General features: G+C 35.4%; 2 protein-coding genes across 2 annotated transcripts in view; both read left to right on the forward strand.

The window, feature by feature from the left end:
• Positions 1-675: 675 nt before the first annotated feature.
• LOC111517886 (uncharacterized) lies at positions 676-5,609 on the forward strand. Its single transcript, XM_023174167.2, has 6 exons — positions 676-789; positions 897-1,014; positions 1,389-1,610; positions 4,668-4,767; positions 4,828-5,037; positions 5,339-5,609. The coding sequence occupies exons 1-6, from the start codon at positions 783-785 to the stop codon at positions 5,417-5,419; spliced, it is 738 nt and encodes a 245-aa protein (XP_023029935.2). The 5' UTR covers positions 676-782; the 3' UTR covers positions 5,420-5,609.
• Positions 5,610-12,768: 7,159 nt separating this feature from the next.
• The window catches only part of LOC111511307 (interleukin-1 receptor accessory protein-like 1), a 131,762-nt gene continuing 123,263 nt past the window's right edge, over positions 12,769-21,267 (forward strand). The window contains exon 1 of the mRNA XM_074184392.1: positions 12,769-13,250. Coding sequence (XP_074040493.1) covers positions 13,045-13,250 — 206 coding nt within the window. The 5' untranslated portion in view covers positions 12,769-13,044. The remainder of the gene's footprint in view (positions 13,251-21,267) is intronic.

Genomic DNA, 21,267 nt, shown 5'->3' on the forward strand with positions numbered 1-21,267 from the left:
AACCAAAAGAGCTATATTCGATTCCTTCACATCATTGAATAGGTCTCTAAAATACGCAACTTTTCCACAATTTAACCGATACTCTATATCTTATCGTTTACGAGATCCCCATGTACAGAAACGAATTTGAATAGCCCTGTATATAATGAAAATTGTGTAAATTTTAATCTACCAAGACAGTAGATTTTACATTTATTGACCGTTGAAAAGACCAAATATACGCGATCTTAATGCACAGATAAATAAATGCACACTTCAATTATAAAATACAAAAATATAATTAACATACTTATGACTTGATAGTGTGTCGTAGTGTGATTTTGCTTTCTTCGCAGGAGGTTGCTCAACAGTGCTCATTTTCACTTTCTAAATTATCACTGTCAGACATATTTTATTTTTATTCGTTTGCGTATGGCGACTCGCCGCCACGGCATGCGTCGCCACGCAATCAATCGATTTTACGTGCGGCAATAATGTTTCACATCAGAAACATTTCAGTAGTATGTGCAATAAAGACCAATATGCCTCTATAAGTTGTCGGTTATACGAATTATCATTTATGAAGTCAACAAGTATGACTAACATTTTCTTATAAAGCAATATACTTTCATACTGAATGATATATTATCCTTAATCTTGATATTATTTATGAGCCGTCAACAAAGATAATTTTTTAATCTTATTTATTTCACAGAAGAGAATACTAGATATATAATAGACAAAATGAGTAATATTAGTGGTTTTTGAGATCTGTTCAAATCATTTCAAAAGTTTGTCTGACAATGGATGGTAAGATGTCTTGAAGCTTTTAAACAAGAATATATTTAAATTTAGAAACCAACAGCATTTTACTGATATATTGTTTTATAATTCTATATAAGAATAATTTATTTCAGCTTTTAGGTTGAGCATATACGTTTGGATGAATTTGAAGTTGCTACAAGACAATTCGCAACTACTGATATCTGATGTAACTATTGATGTTCCAAAGATTTTGAATGATCCCTCTATAGCGTAAGTAAACGGTGTCAATGTTTATTTTTTTTTTTAATTCTTGTTTATTTTTTCCTGTTCTGATGTTTGTGGGGTTTATTCCTTGAAATAACAAAACCTGTTTGTCGATTTTATAAAACCACATCAAGTTATGATGATTTTGTGCCATGATCTATGTAGGAAGGGATTATAAAGAATAACGACAAAACCAAATTGTTTTTGAATTAATATTAAAGGTATCAACTTTATTTGATTATAAGTCCAAAATTCAAATATAATTGTAAATTAGGCTTACATTATAATCATAACTTTCAATTTCTAATGGTATTTGGCATTTCCAGCAACGACCTCTCAGTTTTGTAACCGAGACTAAAATTTTGATCTTTTGGTTTCAGGGGTTCATTAATCTTGAGGGATGTATTAATAACTGGCTTAGAGACTATAGACAATCCTATTCAATATAGCAACAAATATATCAGCGTTGTAGCAACCGAGGTACAGAACAATTTTAATGTTTGTGTCACGATTCCCATTCAGTACATGAATGTAACTACAAAGTATATTGCTGATATCGCAATTAGAAATGAAATCCCAATATATGGTGAAGGGAACTTTACGTGAGTATAGCTTTTTATCTTCATCTTGTACAAAATACGAACCATGTCGTATTTTGATTTGCTAAGAATGGATGCTAACTTTTTGTTATAGGTACAACTTTCAGAAACCTAGAACATGATTCATGTAAAACTGTAAAAATACGAACTGACACAGTGTTGCCAACTTAACATCTCAAACCCCCTCAAGTTAAACTTTGTTTATAATAACTTGTCCTCAATCTCAAATATGACAATATATATATATATACATAACCAAAAAAAATTGTGAAATTATAATATTTTCATCATTTTACAGCCAAAATCAATTTTCTATCTGCCGCATTTTTTTCATAAGTGATATATTTTAAAGTGAATTGTTCCTTAGCACAAGATCTTTAATTGTACATTTAATGGGTAAATTTAATGAATTTTCATTCAAGTAATTGGGAGTACACTTCTCAAAAATATCAGTTCTGTAACTATTGCAGTACAGTCATCAGTATAGTTAGGTTAAGTTAGGTCCAAAGTGAGTGGGCCTATTTGACTCTCCCCCGCAACCCGCAAGGGTTCATTGTGGCTCACACCTATTCACACTCGACCAAATAAACCCAGCTTCTTAACGAAACCAATTAGTTTCTATGGTGAGTGGTCTTTCAGGTCAGATGTTAAGTGTACGGCTCTGTCGAACTCTAAAAACCTGATTCGGTCCCCAGCGGGGCAGGCACATAGTATATGCTCTGCTGTTTCATCGTTAATGAGGTAGTCGGGTAGTCAAGGTGCAAGATTCTCACCTTGATACCCGCGACAACCCTCCCATATGAGGGTTTTTGCACGTCAGCCACTCCTGGCGATGCCATAGATTCAACCGTGCAGGGCTTTTTCGCCTCTGGTTTTGGTGAATCATCACTTGAGCGCAAACGTTTGCTAACCTGCTCATGGAGGGTTTGTTCCTCCACCTGAAGGGACTCAAGAATTTGGTGTAAGACGGTTTCATAAGGTACCCCATAAGGAGACGACTCAGTTGTTTTCTGGCTGCACCACCAAATCTTGAAGGTCAATCATGGCAGAGCCCCGCATTACTGTGACAAGGCGATGCTACGACGAGAGGGCTCCCGGTAACTCGAAGGTTCCGTAGAGACAGCTGATAGGTTCATTGTCATTCATCCTCTGGGCACGGATACACACACCTTAGGATTGAGCCATCGTTGGAATGCCATTCAGTTAGGGAATAACAGAACCACAAGTGATTCTGTCATTCCTGTATCCAGCGGGGCTACGTGGAAGAAGGCTTCCGATAGCCGGTTTGCTCGACCTCCACATCCCAAGCCAATGCACTCGCCAAAACAGCATGCACAGTGGTTCATGCAGTGAAAGATGAACAAGGACAGCCAAGTCGCCGGCATCAGTAGTACTCAAAGCTATACTTGCTTGTTTCTTTGAAAACCACGATATTACTGAATATGCAGTGATGAATGAAAGAACCTGACGCTTTTCTGTCTTGAAGATTTCATTCCCATACTACAAAATATGATCTTTCTTTACGCTCCCTCATGATCATAGCACTCGAACCAAAGCCAACATGTCACAGTTGTGTCGTTATGTAAAAATATTCATATCTATTGATTTAAGACTTAGTTTGAACTGAAAAGTTACGATCAAATACCGGTGCGAATAATAAAGATCACCAACAGAGATAAGTTAAGAAATATATACATATACATATAATATTTTTATCTCATAACCTGAATACTGTGCTGCTTTTGCTGTAAATATTTCCTCCTCTCATCATTATCTAACTATTCAACTAAGTACTTATTAATTTATTTTGAATTCGTCGTTAAGTTATAAACCTGCCAAGTTAGCTTTTTTTTTGTCAGAAGAAAGGAAATATTCAAAAAACTGCGGTCATTCCGTAGTGGTGGATTTTTATCACCTATATGAGCTCCAAGTACTGGAACCGCTTTCCCATTACTTCAGTACTTGTGATGCTGTCTCACTTTTGGTGTTTTATATATCCTTCCATTTGCCTCCTCTCACTTCAAAAATAGAATTATTCGATTTTGTAGCTACTATAATTTTTTATCGCCTATCCTTCACTTCCTTGGTTTCGATGATAGATCGAATTGTGATATAGGCATTTTTCCATGGTTTTTCTCCACCCTGCACAGACAATACTTCCCGTTTTGGGTAAATATACTGTCCTTTCTTGCCATCTTGTACAAGTAGAGAGTGTATGCCCTACGTCGTCTTCTGTCTGACAATTTGGGGATACAGCTATCCTGCGATCATAAATGTATTTGAAGAAACAACCATGCCCTGAGAAAGGAAATAATCCACTTCACCAAAAGGCATATTGATCCAGACCTGTATAGCTGATATTAGGGAGTATGTCCATCTTCTGTTACCATTGTTTTGCCATCTGCCTTAGTTTCCTGCCTAACGCCCTGTCTCGAGAAATCTGTATCCAACTTCCGAAGTTGAAAGGTGTGTTTTTAGCCGCAGTGCTCAGGTGCATCGATTGATTTCTCGTGGATTCAATCGCCAAACACTGGTAGGCATCCTTGTGAGACAAATTCTGTCCTAAGATAGAATGGGCCAACACAGCCCGACTTTCAGTCGGGCTACTTCACCATTTCAAGAGCCCGACTTTCAGTCGTGAAGTAGCTTCACGTAACCGCTGTTCAAAAGATCTGGTGCTGTACGGTGGTTCTCCTCAGAGAACGTTTTGTTTATGTTGTTCTATTACCGTTACCTTTTGTCAGCTAGGAAGTGACTCATGGCCTCCTCAAGAGTAGGATATCTAATGAATCTGCCTTGCACCCCAAATTCTTAAGCAGCAGTTCAGCAAACGCTAACGCTCAAACGATGATTTACATAAAGCAGAATCTAATGGTGTAGCTGACTCAGCTGCTGCGGTCATTGAGTTGGGAATCTTGTTAATTCAATTTTGAATTTTCGCGAAAAGTTCTCTTCCTGGCATTTCTGCTTTTTGGTACTCAGCTGTATATCTTGGAACTGACGTATTTCAGGAATTCAAATATTTTCACTGAAATAATATAATTTTCAATTAACTTTCAGAATATCTCTCAGCAATATCACTATCAATACATGCATGCTTCTGAACTATAACTCCCATGTCGACCACTTGGATTTTCAGATGGTGTATAACCACGGACCTGTTAGTACTTTGTTTAGTTGTTATTACTTTGTTAGTGGCGAATTTGATTTGCGTTTTCAGGTTCATATATCCGGGGTTCTCAAACACCGTACTGCTGACAAACTGGCTGACAAGGTTTTGGAAATTGCTAATATACTTTTCGCCATGTGGAACAAAATTGAACCTAAAGAGACTTCCTGTTTGATGAGTCCTTTAATGGAGTACTTCGTCAATTGGTATTTCATACAATATGAAAACAGGAGTCTGGAATTCAATTGGGCTTGTTTAGAAGTAAGGGTGTCAACTTTTCTCATTTGTATAATATTAACCTTGTTAATATGCATATATACGAATATGTAGTTTGCAAAAGCAAAAACACCTGTTTTTGCTAATTTGTAACTCTCAAAAGCGTTAGAAGTCAGTTGTCGAGGGTGTTGATCAGTTTTGTATTGAATAGACATGAATTAAATATAAGTTCAATGTTCTGAGAGAAATAACAAATAAGTTGAATAAATTTAAACATTGATTCTTTGAAAGGATTCACCCTCTTAAGAAAGATGTTAATCTCCAATGGAATTATTTGATTTTTCAGAACTCGTCATTTGTGAATATATTGGGTTTGTTTATGGAATTGAAAGAAGATGTTTTGAATATCTTGCTGTCGCTTGTATGATCAGCGAGGATTTCATATTGGGTTGGAATGGTAATATGGATGATTACTCGACATGTCTCATTAAAAATTGAGAACAAAGTAATGTACTTGTAAATATGCTTGATTATGAAATTTATGTATGTTTATGTATATGAAATTTATGTATATATATTTTATTATTCATCATCACAATAAAAATAATCAATATTTCCACCTTTTTTTTTGTACCTTGGAAGCTGTCTGACTTGTCCTATTATTCCAAGTCTCCAGAAAACTCTGCAGCCTCTTGGGCTTATTGCGTTTATTCTCCCATCTTCTCATGACACCCATTCCATCAGTCTCGTTCCCTGTACTAGTTTGTACAGGTTTTGTGTTGGATGTTCGTCATATTCTTCTGGACGTAATTTCGTACGTCCATATATTGCCTACCTCCGGTTATTCAGTGCCTAACATTCTCATAAGATGTGTAGAGCTGTTTCTATCCCTTCGTTGCATAATCTGCAGCTGAGGTCTCCGTTGTACAGCCCCATTTTATGTTTATATTTCCACCTTACTGGCTATTATTTTATGGCTATCATGTTCATGAGTAGATTTGAAATGAAAGAAAGTGAAGAGTTAGATTACTTTCCCGGACTTGGATCTGATTCGTAGATGATATATTTGTCATTTTCGACAAAAAGAGGAGGAAAATAAAAGAGTATGTGCCTTGTCTTAATAACTTATTTTAGATTATAAAGGTTACGTATGAAATTGAAAATGACGAAAAGCTACAATTTGTGATTGTAGTGTAGTGAAGTTATTAAAGAAAAGAAAGTTGACAAAGTGTTTTTGTGAATCCTTCAGAAAAATAATGACTCAGAGTTAATAGTTTTTTATATGGATAAACTATTGGATTGGTCCGAATTTTTGAAAAAATAGGGGAAAGTGACCAAATATGGAATAGGATCCCTAATATGGAATATCCCCATTTCTCTCAAATGCAAACTCACACACGCATCAATCAGCAATATTCTGTCTCCTTCTACTACATTTCACGCGTATAAGTGGTTGCATGTCAGTCGAGTGAGCCTTTTCGTCGTTGTGACAGTCTTTTGTTTTACCTCTTCCGCAGACCTTTCTAAGGTATGTAAACAGTACGTATTTTTGGACAAAAAGTGCACACTCTATTGTTTTCATAGCTTTTTGAGACTGTCTAGATGTTCTTTTGTATGTTTTAGCGGCATTAGATGGTATTAGGTACTTTCATAATTACAAAAATTTGAATCACAGTTTGAAATCTTTGGAAAATCTAAATATGGACAGATTACAGTATCCAAATATGGACTATTCCATAATTGGTATCAGCTGACTTGATAATTTTGTAAATTATATTCTTTTCATGTTTTATCTTATCAGAATGGCGGGCGTCAACTTGAAAACAAAGCGAAATGAATGGAATGCAGAGCATATGGCGGAAGCTATAAAATTAGTAAGAGAGAAAAAAATGGGCTGTTTGAGAGCTGCAAAGCACTTTGATGTACCAAGATCTACCTTGTTTCGTTCATGTTAGAAAAATGATTTTTCTCCGGAAGAAGCCGCAACTACTACACTCGGAAGGAAAACTGCCTTAGGGACAACACTTGAAAATCTTTTGGTAGACTACATTTTGACGATGGAGAGCAAATTTCATGGCTTAACGAGAAATAATGTTAACTCCAGCCATCAGATAAAACGTTTATGGGATCACTAAAAACCTATTACATTGAAGAAATACGCATGTGGATTAAAGACAATAATCGACCATTGAGCCCTTATGATGTTGTTGAGCTATTTGGCAGAGCTTATTTGAAAGTGCAAACTGGCAATATTTTAGCAAATGGATTTCGTGTAACTGGCCTATTTTGAAGACGGTTGCACAGTCAACGCTACATCAATGTCATCAGGTCACCAACGTGAAGGACCTTCGATGGCCAATTAAAAAACACCTGATAACTCTTCTATGCCTTTAACTGAAGCTGTCACACCCAGACAAGATATAAGCTTTGAACCTGTATACCCTCAACTTCCGGGTTTTCTCGCAGTGATTTAGGATTCGTGTCTCCATATGATATCAGTCCAGTACCAAAAAAAAAGAAACCTTCTAATAGAGGAAAGAATGATCTGTTGTAGCAGTCATCACGTCGTCACCGTACGAAAATGAGCTTATAGACAAAAGTAAGAAAAAAGAAGAAAAAGAAAATAAATTCGCAGAAGACAAGAATAAAAACCAGAATGAGGAGAAATCCAAAGGAAAGAAATCAAAAGAGAAGACTAAGACTATGTCAGATTCAGATGATGAGGAGGTGATGCTGTTTGATGCAGATAGTGAACCTAATGCCTTAATAGGGTATACAGCTCCAGACTCTGAAGATTCGGAGTGTATTTTTTGTGGTATGCTGTTTTCGAATGATACTCATGGGAAAACATGGATCAAGTGCCTCATGTGTGGACTCTAGGCACATAATGATTGCGCCGGGCCAGAGTTTGATACCTGGATTTGTGATTTTTGTAAATAATTTGTGTTCTTATCTATGTTAAACCAAAGTTTTCAAAGAATATCTTATAAGTTAAGGTTAATTTTTGGTAGTGATTGTAGTATTATATACATATTTGATGTACCTATTCCATATATGGGCACCTTTATCGTTATTTAGTTTTTGAACATTTTTGTTACCTGGAACTTATCAATATAACCTAAAATTGTTACCAACTCAAGGGCAAATATATGATTGTTAATAAATAGTACAAAAAGTCTTTTACTTATAACATTTGTGCAAATTATGCATAAAAAACAAAATGTTATTCCATATTTGGTCACTTTCCTCTAGTGCTTGTCACTCCAATAAATTTGGCAACCCGAAAGACAGGGTGATGGAAAAAAAAAGTCTGATTTACGAAATGAATAGTAAAGATTGCGAAAAAAATTATCTTGGTCAAACTAAGTGAACTATAACACCGCATTTCAATGAACATTGAGCTACACTAAACCAGATTCAGTGAAGCCGTAGTACCTTTATACTATGGTGAAGCTCAACGTTTCTTAGAGAACGGCCATAGAATAAATGAGAAATGTGTTTTTTTAAGGACAAAACACAAGCGCCTTAAGGCGCTCTCAGAGCGGTGCCTGTGCGAAAGTATCGATGCACATCGGATTTGAATCGCTGGAGATTGAATCCATTTGGAAAAACGTTCTCAGGAAGTTTATTCCACATAAACGCAGTTGGTAACTTAGAAATCGAAAACTGTGGAATGAGATCTATGAACAGCGATAAAGTTCCAATTCCAAACATTTCGACGTCCAGTCTCAACAATCAGAAGTAGAAACCAGAAATAACATAAATATTAGGTGAATATCAGTACCATACAAATTATTCATTGGGATATTATGGCAAACTAACATGATACTGTGAATTCATTTAGTGAACATTATTTGTTGACCCTCATTGATATACATGCTAACTTGTTTAGCAAAAAGCCCGTCGAAACAGTTTTGTACTGATTTTATTTTATATTAAGTGTTTTCCATATAAATAAAATGTTGATTCTGAAGATGCCTACAAAAAGTTTTCTGAATTAGTAAGATATATCATAGTATAATATAATGAAATAATCCAAAGCATTGTCTAACTTAGGATTTAAAGGTAAAACTCTTGCCATCTATTCGAGAGAAGCATAACTAACTTGTACAGATCACTAACTGATTTGCTCCATGTAAACACTCATTTCATTGTCTTTAAACAATGCTCATTTCTTTGTATACTCATTTGGTTCTGATCAAGTAACTAAGATGAAGTGAATACCCACGATACTCCTAGGTGGCAGGACACACGGAAAATTATGCAATAAGCACCGTATCGAAGTACACACTTCTGTTTACTTCTATACGGTGCAATAAGTATCTTATTTATGAGGTTATATGTTTTCTGGATCAAAGAAATGTTTATAAAAAAAAGGATATTATCGCAGTCGGACTGAACACAAGAGTACTTGTCACCTTGTGGATACCGAGCAACGCTACTCACGTTAGCGCGTTGGAAGAGACCCAAGTCCTTGATAGAACTCAGCAGATTCACTATCCAAGACTATATAGAAAGAAGACAGCACTTCAGAAACAATTTCAATAGAAAGTCAGACGAAATTAGCTTTACTGGTTAAAACCTCAATAAATCTTTTGCATTGAAAAACGGCTGTTGTATGTCAAATTTCATAAACAAACATCTATGAAGTTATTGAGATCTCAACACCCTATAGCTCGCTCAAATGTTAAGAGGTGTAGAACGTAGGTTCATTTGAGGATCATCTGAGGATTCACACCCTTGAAAATCAGCATCTTATTTTGAAACACCTTTCAGTCCCTTTTTTTGAAATCGATTTAAATATTTAAAATTACCTTTTCAAATTTTATATTATTGTACTTGAAAAAACAATTAACCCTCCAAACCTCGAGTTAGTTACGTCACTGGACGTGTGGTCGTCTCGCAAATTCAAGTTTTCTTTTTTCGTACGTCAGGTACGTTAATCGATACTTTTAATTGCTCGAATTGAGCGCGGATCGTTTTCTTCGACCAAAAAGAATGCCGGCGATTCGAAAAATATTGAACGCGCAATTTCTCGGTACCGACGACTTGCTCACATGCGTTTCGGAGGGGCATTTTGTTCGAGTCGATTCAACGAAAATTAAAACTAAAATTGAACAAAAAGAGTTGGGTCGAACGGTATATGATTTGAGAACAGCCGTTGTAAATCATCCGCGTGTTTTTTGAATTGGATGTTTCTTGGGGACAGCGGCGTGTGAGGAGGTTGGTTTTGAGGGAAACCATCTGAAAAAAAATCCGGAAATATGGCCAATAGAGCAAAGTTTGGTTGGTTTGGTTAAATATTTTTTTTTAGAGTTGGACAAGTGCTGGTTTTAATATTCTAGTTTGTGTTAATCCATGTTTCAGCAGTAGCGAATACAGGATGATTCGCAAAATGAAATAAAAGAAAAATTGAAAAAATTAAAGAAAATAATGAACTATTGAATGAGTGAGACGATGACATTTCTCATTAGGAAAAATCAATTAATGAGATCAACCAAAGACACGATCCACGAATATTAAATATAAACGAAGCTCCCAAAAGCGGCTAGTTGCGAAGTTTTGTGATCGACCGCCGAAGAAAATTAGTTCTCTGCCTTGATAAAAAACGAAAAACAACAAAGGGATTGAATTGTAATTCCGATAGCAGGTACAACATTTTATTCAAATAAATAGAGGAGATGAGGCGGATATTGATATAAACATAAGAATACTACTATTGCCTAGGTACAAGATATTCGCGTATATAGGTTTGTTCAGAAGATTTTCTTTCAGGCAGCACCTGAAACTGGAATTGCTTCTCTTATTCAGAATGCGACGGGTCTACCTGAAAAAGACAATGATATGAAAAATCAAGCTAAAAATTTACCGTAAGGATCCGTTTTGAAGATCTGTTTCTACGATTGGCGATTACTAATGTTAAGAATAAGCCTAAAGATCCGTTTTTGAGCAATAAAGATTCTTGTCGTGTATGATGGAATACACAAATGCACAGAAAACCAGTAATAATGAATCTGTGTTCAAAATATTTCTTACCGTTACCAGAATGTAGAAACTTTTGTTGATTTTTTTTACGCACCATTCGTATTCGTTCCTCCCATGTTAAGTTGCAATCTATAACAGTTTCTAAGAATTTAGATGAAGTGGATGTAAATTATTGTTTTCGAAAGTAGATTATAGAATATTATATGTTAAGTGTGAAACTCAATACTGTTTAACTATTATTTATTTTATACGTGTATTTCGTATGCAGTAATCCGCAAAATCTTTCAGAATCGAGTCAGTTTTTTTGACTTGGAGATTACAATGGAGGTGTCATCAGCATTCATGGAAGACTCTACCGTTATTTATGTTAGCCATCGATAGTTAGTTCTGGCCAAACGTACATTTGGTCAAGTGAGGGGATTAAAGAAATGATTAAAAATTGATTGCATTAATTTTTTTCAATGATTATAGACCATTTTTCCTTTTGGGTGAATTTCTTAACGTTTCGCCAAAATCAATGTTCTGAGTGATTCGGCCATTTGGAAGCATAACTGGTCGAATGTAATTTCCAAATCATATCTTTGATATTTCGAGAATAATTAAACTACCTAAAACGGCAACTTATTTTTTTCAATAAGACCAAAAAGGCGGATGTTTGCTAAATTACATCCATAAGAATCAGGAATTGAAAACCTACTATCACATTCAATTTTTTGATGCGATTTCTTTGAAGTTGATTTTACCGTTTCTTCTGGAAGCAGATTCAATGAAATATATTGAAAGAAATGACAACTTTCACATATTAATTCTCTAATTTTTGTACACGTTTTCACAAAGAATAATGAGTTAGAAAAATTATTAAATACTTTTTAAAAATTGCGTCTTTCTTTCCCTTCTTATTTATGATTCTGATGGTAATATCTAATATCACCTGAGGGCTCAAAATATTCCTTGAAACATCCCCCTTTGAAAATAAAATTAATGCATCCTTTTGTTTGCCGATATTATTTCCCGAGTGGGGACAACCTGTGCAGTGTGACGGGTCCCCATCGAATGGAAATTCTTGTTGTTAATAGCTTCATTCGAAATTTGACTTTGGCATAACTCTCTGTTTTGATCGAGATGAAAAATGATTCAAAAATGTAGTCACATGATTCGCATTATCTGTCAAATTTTATATTTGAAGAAAATCCAAAACTGTTTTATTTTTTTAAAATATCGAAGAAAGTTATTCGAAAAAGTTTTTTTTCTATAATTTCCAGTCTATATGCAAATCTGACTGCATGATATGATTTTAATTTTCTTTTCCTTTTTTTTAAACTGAACCACTATTGCAAAATAGGACTCTCCGCAATCTACATAAAACGCATTAGTGCCTTTTAAATATGTGTTTTTCTACAAAGTGCAGAAAAAGCAAATAAAAACTGGCCACAGCTGATGAAAAAGTAATTTTTTTGACTCTGTATAGCAGTAATTTCATGAAATATCTAATTTGAAAAAAAAAGGGTTTTGAAGTTGATTCAAATAAAAAAAAATCAACAACTTCAACAACAATACAATTTCATTTTCAACTAAAATAATCTAGAATAACAATTAATTTATCCACCCGGTTATCGAAATCAGCAGGTAGGAAGATGTCGATGGATCCCGAAAGGATTAGATCAACCCGATATTTCCTCATGACCCCTCATTACCTCCTCAATTAATTATAACTTTGGCCAACTAGCTGTCACCGCTGTATCCATTTGATGCGCGCACATCTCAGCAGGTAACAAAGCAGCATCGACACAAGGAACGTCAAAATTAGCGAGCATTCAGCGTGGAACGTCGGATGAGAAAGGTGCTAGTTAGTTGCTGTGAATGTTGCTCGATCGAAGCACGCCGGTTAGTTGTCAACGTGCAAACAAGTGACATTCGTATGTGTTTTTAAGTGTCCCAAACAACTGGATTTACTTATGTATTTTCAATAGTAAAACCATGATAAGGTATCGCGATACTTAGTTAACAAATTTCGAGAGATAAATTCCGGTGTGATTCATCTTAAATTACAAAGACAATAGAATAACTATGGCTATTTATACGTGGGGTTTTTTGTTCGCAATTTCGTGTTTTTCATGCGTTTTCGGAATCGAAGATTACTGTTCCCAGAACACATACAATGACAGTGACACTTATATGAAATTTACCAAAGAAGCGACCTACGAAGAGTTCGCTGTTGTCGGCAAAATCAAAGGATTGCATTGTTGTGCCAAAGGGTACAGGAGTATAGAATGGTGAGTTGAATATTTGCAGCATCACGCGGTATTTTCTGCTGGGAAATTTGTCGATGATATAAGAGGAAATTCCAATTTATAGGTGAAATTTATGCGCAGGTTTTACCTGTTACACAAATATTGGTAGTTCTGTGAACTGATATCGAACATCAATTTATCTTCCAAGTTCTTATCTGTGAGTGTCATGAAATTAATAATGATTCTGTTGAATTGCATGTGACAAAATACTCGTCTTGAAGTTTTACAACTTTCGTCTTCATGACACTGACACTTATTCATCTTCATAATCTGCTGAAGTGTTATGAAGTAGGAAGTATTGAGTCAGTCCTCTACAAAAAATGTGTTTCAAAGAATATGATCAGATAATTGTTATTGCCTTCTTTATTTTTCACGAGTCTTTCAACAACGGGCTCTTGAGAATGTCTTTTGCAAGCTGACGGAATACAAAAGTTAGTGCAGACTTGTACAAATTTATCATCTGTATTTGAATTTTTGTAAATTATCATGTATGTATATCTGGCAATCTCTATAATCGTGAACTTGAAAAATTTGTTTCATCGTTCGTTACTACCGTTTTCTGTGAATGAAAGTGATATCTTGTTCATTAGTATATATCAATAAATGATAACAGTCTCTCTGATATCGATAGATATATTCACCATATTTGTAGTCAGTGAAAACCGCAAATAACGCCCATTGCTTTTGTTTTCTGCGTATGAGTATGCTGTTTGTTATTAGGGCTGGTATTTCTGAAATATAGGATTGAAAACCACCATTATTACTAACCATTAGTTCAATTATATGAAACGAATCGCTTTTCTTGAGATCGGTCGCTTTATTTAAACACTGTTGTTCGGTACAATCGAGATTTCATAATGATACATGGAAAAATACACAATTACAAATAGAGTTTTCAAATATTATGATCAATATATATGTAAATTGCAAATAAGAAACGATATTTCGATTCAGTGAAAACTTCATAATAAAGTGAAAATCCATAACGTACGATTTTCATCAAGTATCAGAAATTTTCATGACATACAAATCGAAATCTTTTAATTTCCGAAAATTTCGATTTTACAATAATTATAGGTTCATTTTAGGATACTTCATTACCCCATCCTATTTTATATTTTATGATAGTTGCGAAAACGTTTCGGAGAAACAAATTATAAAACTGTATTTCTCCCAGAAATGTTTTCAATGTGTATAAAAAAAAAGCTATAAGTAGAAAATTGGCAGTATTTTATGAAGCATTATAGCCTTTAATAATAAAACAAAAAAGTGTTCAAAATGTTTTTTCAAAGACGCAAGAAGTAATTTTGTATTGTACACTAGGAAAATATAATACAAATGTCGCCAATTAAAAACTAACATATAGAAAGGTTGAAGCCATTTTAATAATTTCACTTTTGTACTTATAAAACGGTTAAACACATTTTCTATATTCTGGGCTTCAAAGATTGATATTTTAACTTCCAATGAAATTTTATTGACAAATATATAGCCTACTTAGCCTATTATTAGCAAAATTTAAGTGGGCCTCTTTTTTAATAATGTTTTTGGAAAAATTACTCTGTCGACGTATCTATTAATTTTCTCAGTTTATTCTAAATGATATAATCACATAGGTAATATTTATGTAGTATTTTTCATCTGTAAGTATCACTATATATGTGGTATATCATATTTTCAACTCATCTAATGTCAGTATTCCGAATTGCTATCATTTTATAATGGCGTTGTTCTGTAACTTACTTTGGTATAAATAGCAAGCAACGTATTCCTGCTACTTTGTTACCCCTTTGAAACCGTTAAGAAACACTCAGTTCTAGAAGTGATGGTATTGCGACAGAGTCGGAGTACTTTTAAAGCTATAGATTCCTACAAAAGTGCTTGTATGAAGATGGGATTTCTCACTTATAGTTTGATAAATATCATCTGTCGAGATGTTTCGGCTAAGAAGCTTCTTCCATCGATTGAAAAGGTTGAATGTCGAAGCGATGTTTGGGTATATATACATAGTGCTCTACTCAAATCGACAGATTTTATCCATTAATAACCTTTTCCTATTTTTAGTAAGAACAAAATTGAAGCACTAGGTTACGTCGGTCTTCGTCTAAAACGAACCAATATTCTTAACTTTTTTTCAATGGCCAATATTACACAGCATTATTAGGTATATAGTTATTGGGACGCTAGTCAAATTAAACTGACAAATTATACTTCTTTACACGTCCTCTGAAATCAATGTCAGCTGGTTCTTCTCAAATGCTGTATTTTATTATTGGTGACAGCAAATATCAATATATTCGCGGAAGCAATTTGATTTTGTAACAGTAATTTCATTGTTTTGGAATTGTAGTAAATACACCATACTATAAAATGTTGGGAAATTATCATTAAAGTGGCAACATGGTAATGAAAACAAAATTATGTTTAAAAGCTTTCCAATAAAATAATTTAATGAAAGCTACAAGAAGCAGTTATAAAATAAGCTTGAAATAGTTTTATAAAGATCATATAAACTTCTCAGAAAAGTGCTATAAAACTGCTACAAAACTACTTTTATACAAAAAATACGTTTTTTAAGTTAGTTGTAAAAACGTTTCTGGGTTGATTTCGTGAGTATTTTATAACGGTTTTTCATTTTATTTTACAAACGTTTCTATGACATATTTATAATACACTTTTATTGCATACAACTGTGTTATGTTCGCATCTAATATAATCAATTAGCATTTTTGAAGTAATTATAAAATACTAACAAAATAAAACTGTTGCAGCACCATGAAATTATAAAACAATATTGCCGGTTGGGATTGTACTTGTTTGCTCCATGTTTGCGTTGAATATTTGAACTAGATCAAACAAGTTTGATCTTCCTCTTGAAGATGATCACTTGGTGATCAACACACGTGTCGAGGTATTAAAATAACGGTTTGATGTTGGGAAAAAACTCCAGTAATATTCATTAACATTATTACAAATTCAAACATTTCCGAAAGTTGAAGAATTCCGATTTAGTTCTGCCACGTGAAGAGGAACCTGAAATTATGGCGTATGATATGATTGGACCAAAAACAATTTTTTTCTTTGGTTGGGTTCTGCTGGCTTGAGGTTAAACAATAAATTCGGGAATGTAGTGAAAAATTACCTTAGAATTATCCCAAATTTTCTTATTGAAAATAAATGTAAAAATTTGAGTGGTTTAGTCAATTCTAAAAAAAACTAGAATGATTGGTTAGTATATTTTCTGGAGAAATACAACTCGATAAAGCAAATATTTCAAGTTCATATAGACACTGACGACTTGATACATTCATTCATCATTTCGCACGGGTAGCTGAACTTACGTTTTTTCTGTTATAGTTTCACATCAGCTGATAATAATAACCTTTGATGAAATTTACTAAAAAAATATTCACAACTATCGATTTCAAATTTGGAATAGGTAATTACCTATAGATAACACAAAACAAAAATGCGACCTCAACTTTCTAAGTGATTCGCGACGTAAAAGAAAACTACCGCCATTGCAACCTTTCTTCATCACGCTTGTGTAAGCCCATTTGCATTTATTTTCTCGAACGATAGTTTTAGTTTAGCGATAACTCACAAGTCCTAAGATAATAATTTGAATTGTATTGTGTGAAGGGTAATTATAATGTTCATGAAATGATCAAGGTAACTAATGTATTTGATTTGATGAGGATTATTGTTCAAAGAGCTTTTCAATTACTACATTATATGGGTTTGGTGATTAGCTATCCTTAAATGAGAGACATATGACATCGCTGACTTTTTTGTAGACCCACAAATGTCGTGAATTGTTTTGTATATCTCAAAGGAAGTTAGTTCCCTCCTTCTCTATATGTTTCTCTCAGCCAAAGTTAACCGGCCTGGCGATTTCGTTTTATTTTTCGGTTTTTTTGCGATCGTCTTTCAACGGCATCGTGAAAACTTTGGGCCATGCGAGCTTCATTTGTTTTATTCGATCCGAAGCGATTTTCGATCTCAGAACACCGTGACCACACGCACGCGATTGTTTTTTCGAGGTACCGCCGAACCGTGTCGGATCGACGAGAATTCTTCAATCGGTTGTCGGTGAAGTGTTTTCACAGATATACCGAATTGATAATTCAGAGTCTTTAGATTCGAATGATAAAACCAGTAGGTAGGTACTCGACAGGAATATAAAATATTATTTTTAGACGATTTGCACAAGCGCAGGTACGTATTGGATTAAGTATTTTCAAAAATATATCGAAATGATATTTTGACTGTAGAGTATCAACTCAGCAAGATGCAATGGTTCTTAAGTATCGACACCTCAGTTGGGGTAACGAAGGATTACGCATGCGACATCAATTTGTGTATCAGTTATCAGCTTTACTGATTTGTATTAGCTGTTGGATTTCTTTTAAAGAATACCTTATATTCCTTCATTCGAAATCCAAAATTATAAGGGCAAATTGCAGGAATACATACCGAATATGTACCTGCAACTAGATTTTCAAATGGTCTGACAATAAAATATTTCAATCCCTATCGAGTTCCTATACCAGTCGGATTCATATTTTAAGATTCAAAATGTCAATTCGGTATATCTCTGAAAACATTATACCTTATTTGATATGTTTATTGTTTACCGTCGGGTAACTGATCATTGGGTCCGAAAATCATGTGCATCAGACGGAGGGCATTATTCCACCAGAAATTCCAATGGTCAAAACAATTATTTCAATATTAGTTATCATTATTAGTTTTCCTTGAGGTTGCGCTGACCAGTCCCTATCCTTTGAAGCCCTGACACATTCGGGAAGGTGTGCCAGCATTTTTAAGCAATGAAAACTCCCCACACCGTGAGGTGATCATTGGGTCCGAAAATCATGCGCTCTAAGCGAACACAATTCATGTTTTTCTTCTTCATCCACCCACAGGGTTCTGGTATCTTTAGAGTAGGGAGGGTGAGTGTAGACCCACATGTGACCCATTGTACATCCTCCCAAGGAGTTGTCCTTCTAGGTCATCGTCCATCCTGTCCTTTCCAGGAAGGTGAACAGATCACTAGGATACATCTCCTTTATATTGGCAGGTGTAGGCCAAGACTCGCCGAACACACACTCTTTGGCAACCTGGAGGTGTCTCACGGTGGCCTCCGCGAAGGTTTTAGAAGGGGCAGCGACATTACTGTCGTTGCGCGGCTTCATCAACCTTCTTGGGGTTCCATGGAGGTGCACAAGTGAGGGAGCTTTCCTGCAGAGGCAGCCGGTTCCTTGCTTTTATTCAAGGCGGAGCTCTTGGCGACCGCTGCAGAAAGTGCCCTTGCTGTTGGAGGTGGATTGGGAGAGGAGGAGAGTGCACTTATAGTTGCTGCCATTTTTGCCTCTTTCGCTCTCTTTCTCCTTTTGGCCTCGATGCTGCAAATGCGCTTACGCCTTGGTCTTTATATTACATCACGAAGTGATCTGCTATGTCCAGCCTCATTCCAAGCGGTAGGTTGGGGTGGACATTTCTGTTCATCTCCAGCCACCGCCTCAGATTGAGGTGTGCACTTCTGTCCAGCCTCGGGATCGGTTTTTGTTTTTGTTTAGGTGTTTGTTTCATTCATGTGTGTTCCCACGAGTAGCAAGGAAAGAGTTGGTCACCTCTGGCAGAGCCCCGCATTGCCAGAAATAGGCTGATTACAATGAGGTTTCCCCAAAAGGATCGTTCGTGACCGCATATCACCCTGCGGCCATTCAGCTGTCGGCACGATTCCTTACACCTTAGCTTGGGTAGGCTGGTCCACTGGCATGTGTTGCAAAGGCTTTTGGGGAGTTTTAATTCTCCTCACCCTACTTATTTCTGCCACTGACCAAGAGTCCTGTGACCCCGTCAGTAAAGCCACATTGGCTACCCGGATAGGGCCTCCGGACCCCTGACCGTTTTCCTATCCACCACCTGGGAACGCGCCCGATAGGTAGCCCAACCCACGAGTACCTACAGGGTTATACCCTCAGCAACTACATTGAACCTCCACATTATTTTTTGTATCGTTCTTTTGTATTATTCATTTCTGGTGAATACATTTTTATCATTAATAATAAACTGGCGCCCCCATATTCGAAACGCCTATCTATAATCTACTCGATTCCCAGTACCCCATTCAGTATAATCTGTTGTTATTTTTGCAAATGGGAACGGCCGAATCGAGCAAAAGACAAAATAAAACCTAAAAAGAGTCTAAATCAGATAAAATACCAAAATACAACGCTCTGAGTCGTATACCGGTCATCGAGTCGATAAAAAGGTTCCTTGAGTTCATTCCGCCATTGTTAACGTCCGTTAAAAATGCGGCAAAAACTACCTCCGACAGAACTCGAGGAGATATCGTTGCCTGCTCCGTCCGGGACATCTAAATTTCACATCTCCTTTAGGCAGTAGCGTAGCACTTCTGTTTTATTGAGGGGTGATGATGATTGAATAGAACTGGCCGATACTTGATGAAAATCCATAATAAAACTAATTAATACAGTTTATTGTATGATTTTCACTTTGAAGGGTTTTAAAAAACCGGGACACGTGTTTCGTTATACAATAGCTTCCTCAAGTTTCCTCAGTTTACGCTTGAGGAAGCTATTGTATAGTATAGTAGTATAGCTGAACTCAATCACAGAAAAAATATTTTGTTAAGTCAGACTACGCTCATTAGGCTCATATCTCTGTCTGACTTGCTATGTGTTTTTTAATCCTTGAGTTCTGCTAGCTCCACCTTTGAGCTGACATACTCAAATGGAAATCTTATCTGAACATTTTGAATTTACAATGATTTTAGCCTCATTTCAGACTACTTTATTACCCTATTGAATCCCCTTTTTTTACCCTAGAAATATTTCGCTTCCAAGCTTGAAATCCATAACAACCTCTGAAGATGTCAGCCACACGCGCTGTCGAAACGTCTGTCTGGAATGTATCCCAACAGACGACGGCCAAAATCACAAACTGTTTTAAAAAATGTCTGCGAAAGCCTAAATTTCTACAGCTCCGTTAATTTTTTAAGCAAGTTTGATGTATTTATTATCAATTCTATTTATCTTTAGTTGTTCAATCAGTGATTGTTGAGTTCATTTACGCAGTAACCGTAAATATGAAGCAAATCCTCTATGCTTTTTGAATAAAAAGACCGTCTTATTTTCGTTTAGTTGAGTTGCGAAAGAGATAGCTAATTGTGAAATCATAGACGATGAACGACGTGACAGTAGAAATTGCATCATATCTGTAGTATCCACCTGTAATCAGTGTGCAACAGATAGATAAAGGAACACTTTTTCGGTGAATCACTTCTAAAGGCGCCAGCTGTATAATCGTTTCATTAGGTGATAGATAAGAATTGCGTTCTATGACATAATAAAGACGTATCGGTGATCCACACAATAGCGATTACTTGCATAACTTAATACTCTGGAAGTCGATTATTTTTGTTGGCACAAAACGTTCTCAAATGTCGGGTTCCCACCAAAATCAAATCTGATCATTTCTCTTATGTTGTATCGCTGCAAAAAGGCGGTTCTTTAATGTAATGTATAGAATGATCGCAACGTAGGCGAAGTGTTTTTTCTACCAATAAATAATGGAATTACTTTGCGTAAGTTATTTAGTGGAAAAACAAAACCACAAGACGTTCTTGATAACTGAACTATTTTATAAACATTAACGTGAATTTGCGAATGATTCAGAAAACCGCACAATTCACTGCATCTGATGCATTTATTCATATATAAACTTGTGGTTGTAATATGGTAGAACTGCAATAATAAGTTCTCAAGATGCATTCATTATTTTTCACGTAATAATACACCATAAACAATATTGTTGCTTCACCAATCATCATGTTTTCTTGAAATAGAGGAATTTTTGCTCGATTGAAACGATTTTAGATGAACGTTTAGTTGCAAAGGAGCAAGATATTTGAAAAAAGGCATTAATTGAGTAGAAACATTCATGGGCTTATGTTCAGCCCTTCTTCCGC

This window comes from Leptinotarsa decemlineata, unplaced genomic scaffold, assembly GCF_025532065.1.
Source record: "Leptinotarsa decemlineata unplaced genomic scaffold, Ldec_3_MD MMD2_tig00026354_RagTag_RagTag, whole genome shotgun sequence".
Lineage (NCBI taxonomy): Eukaryota > Metazoa > Arthropoda > Insecta > Coleoptera > Chrysomelidae > Leptinotarsa > Leptinotarsa decemlineata.

Excerpts from the sequence above, each read along its gene's own strand:
- LOC111517886 (XM_023174167.2), top strand. Across the intron at positions 1,611-4,667 it reads TATGGTGAAGGGAACTTTAC|AATATCTCTCAGCAATATCA; the intron begins GTGAGTATAGCT and ends ATTAACTTTCAG. Across the intron at positions 5,038-5,338 it reads TCAATTGGGCTTGTTTAGAA|AACTCGTCATTTGTGAATAT; the intron begins GTAAGGGTGTCA and ends TTGATTTTTCAG.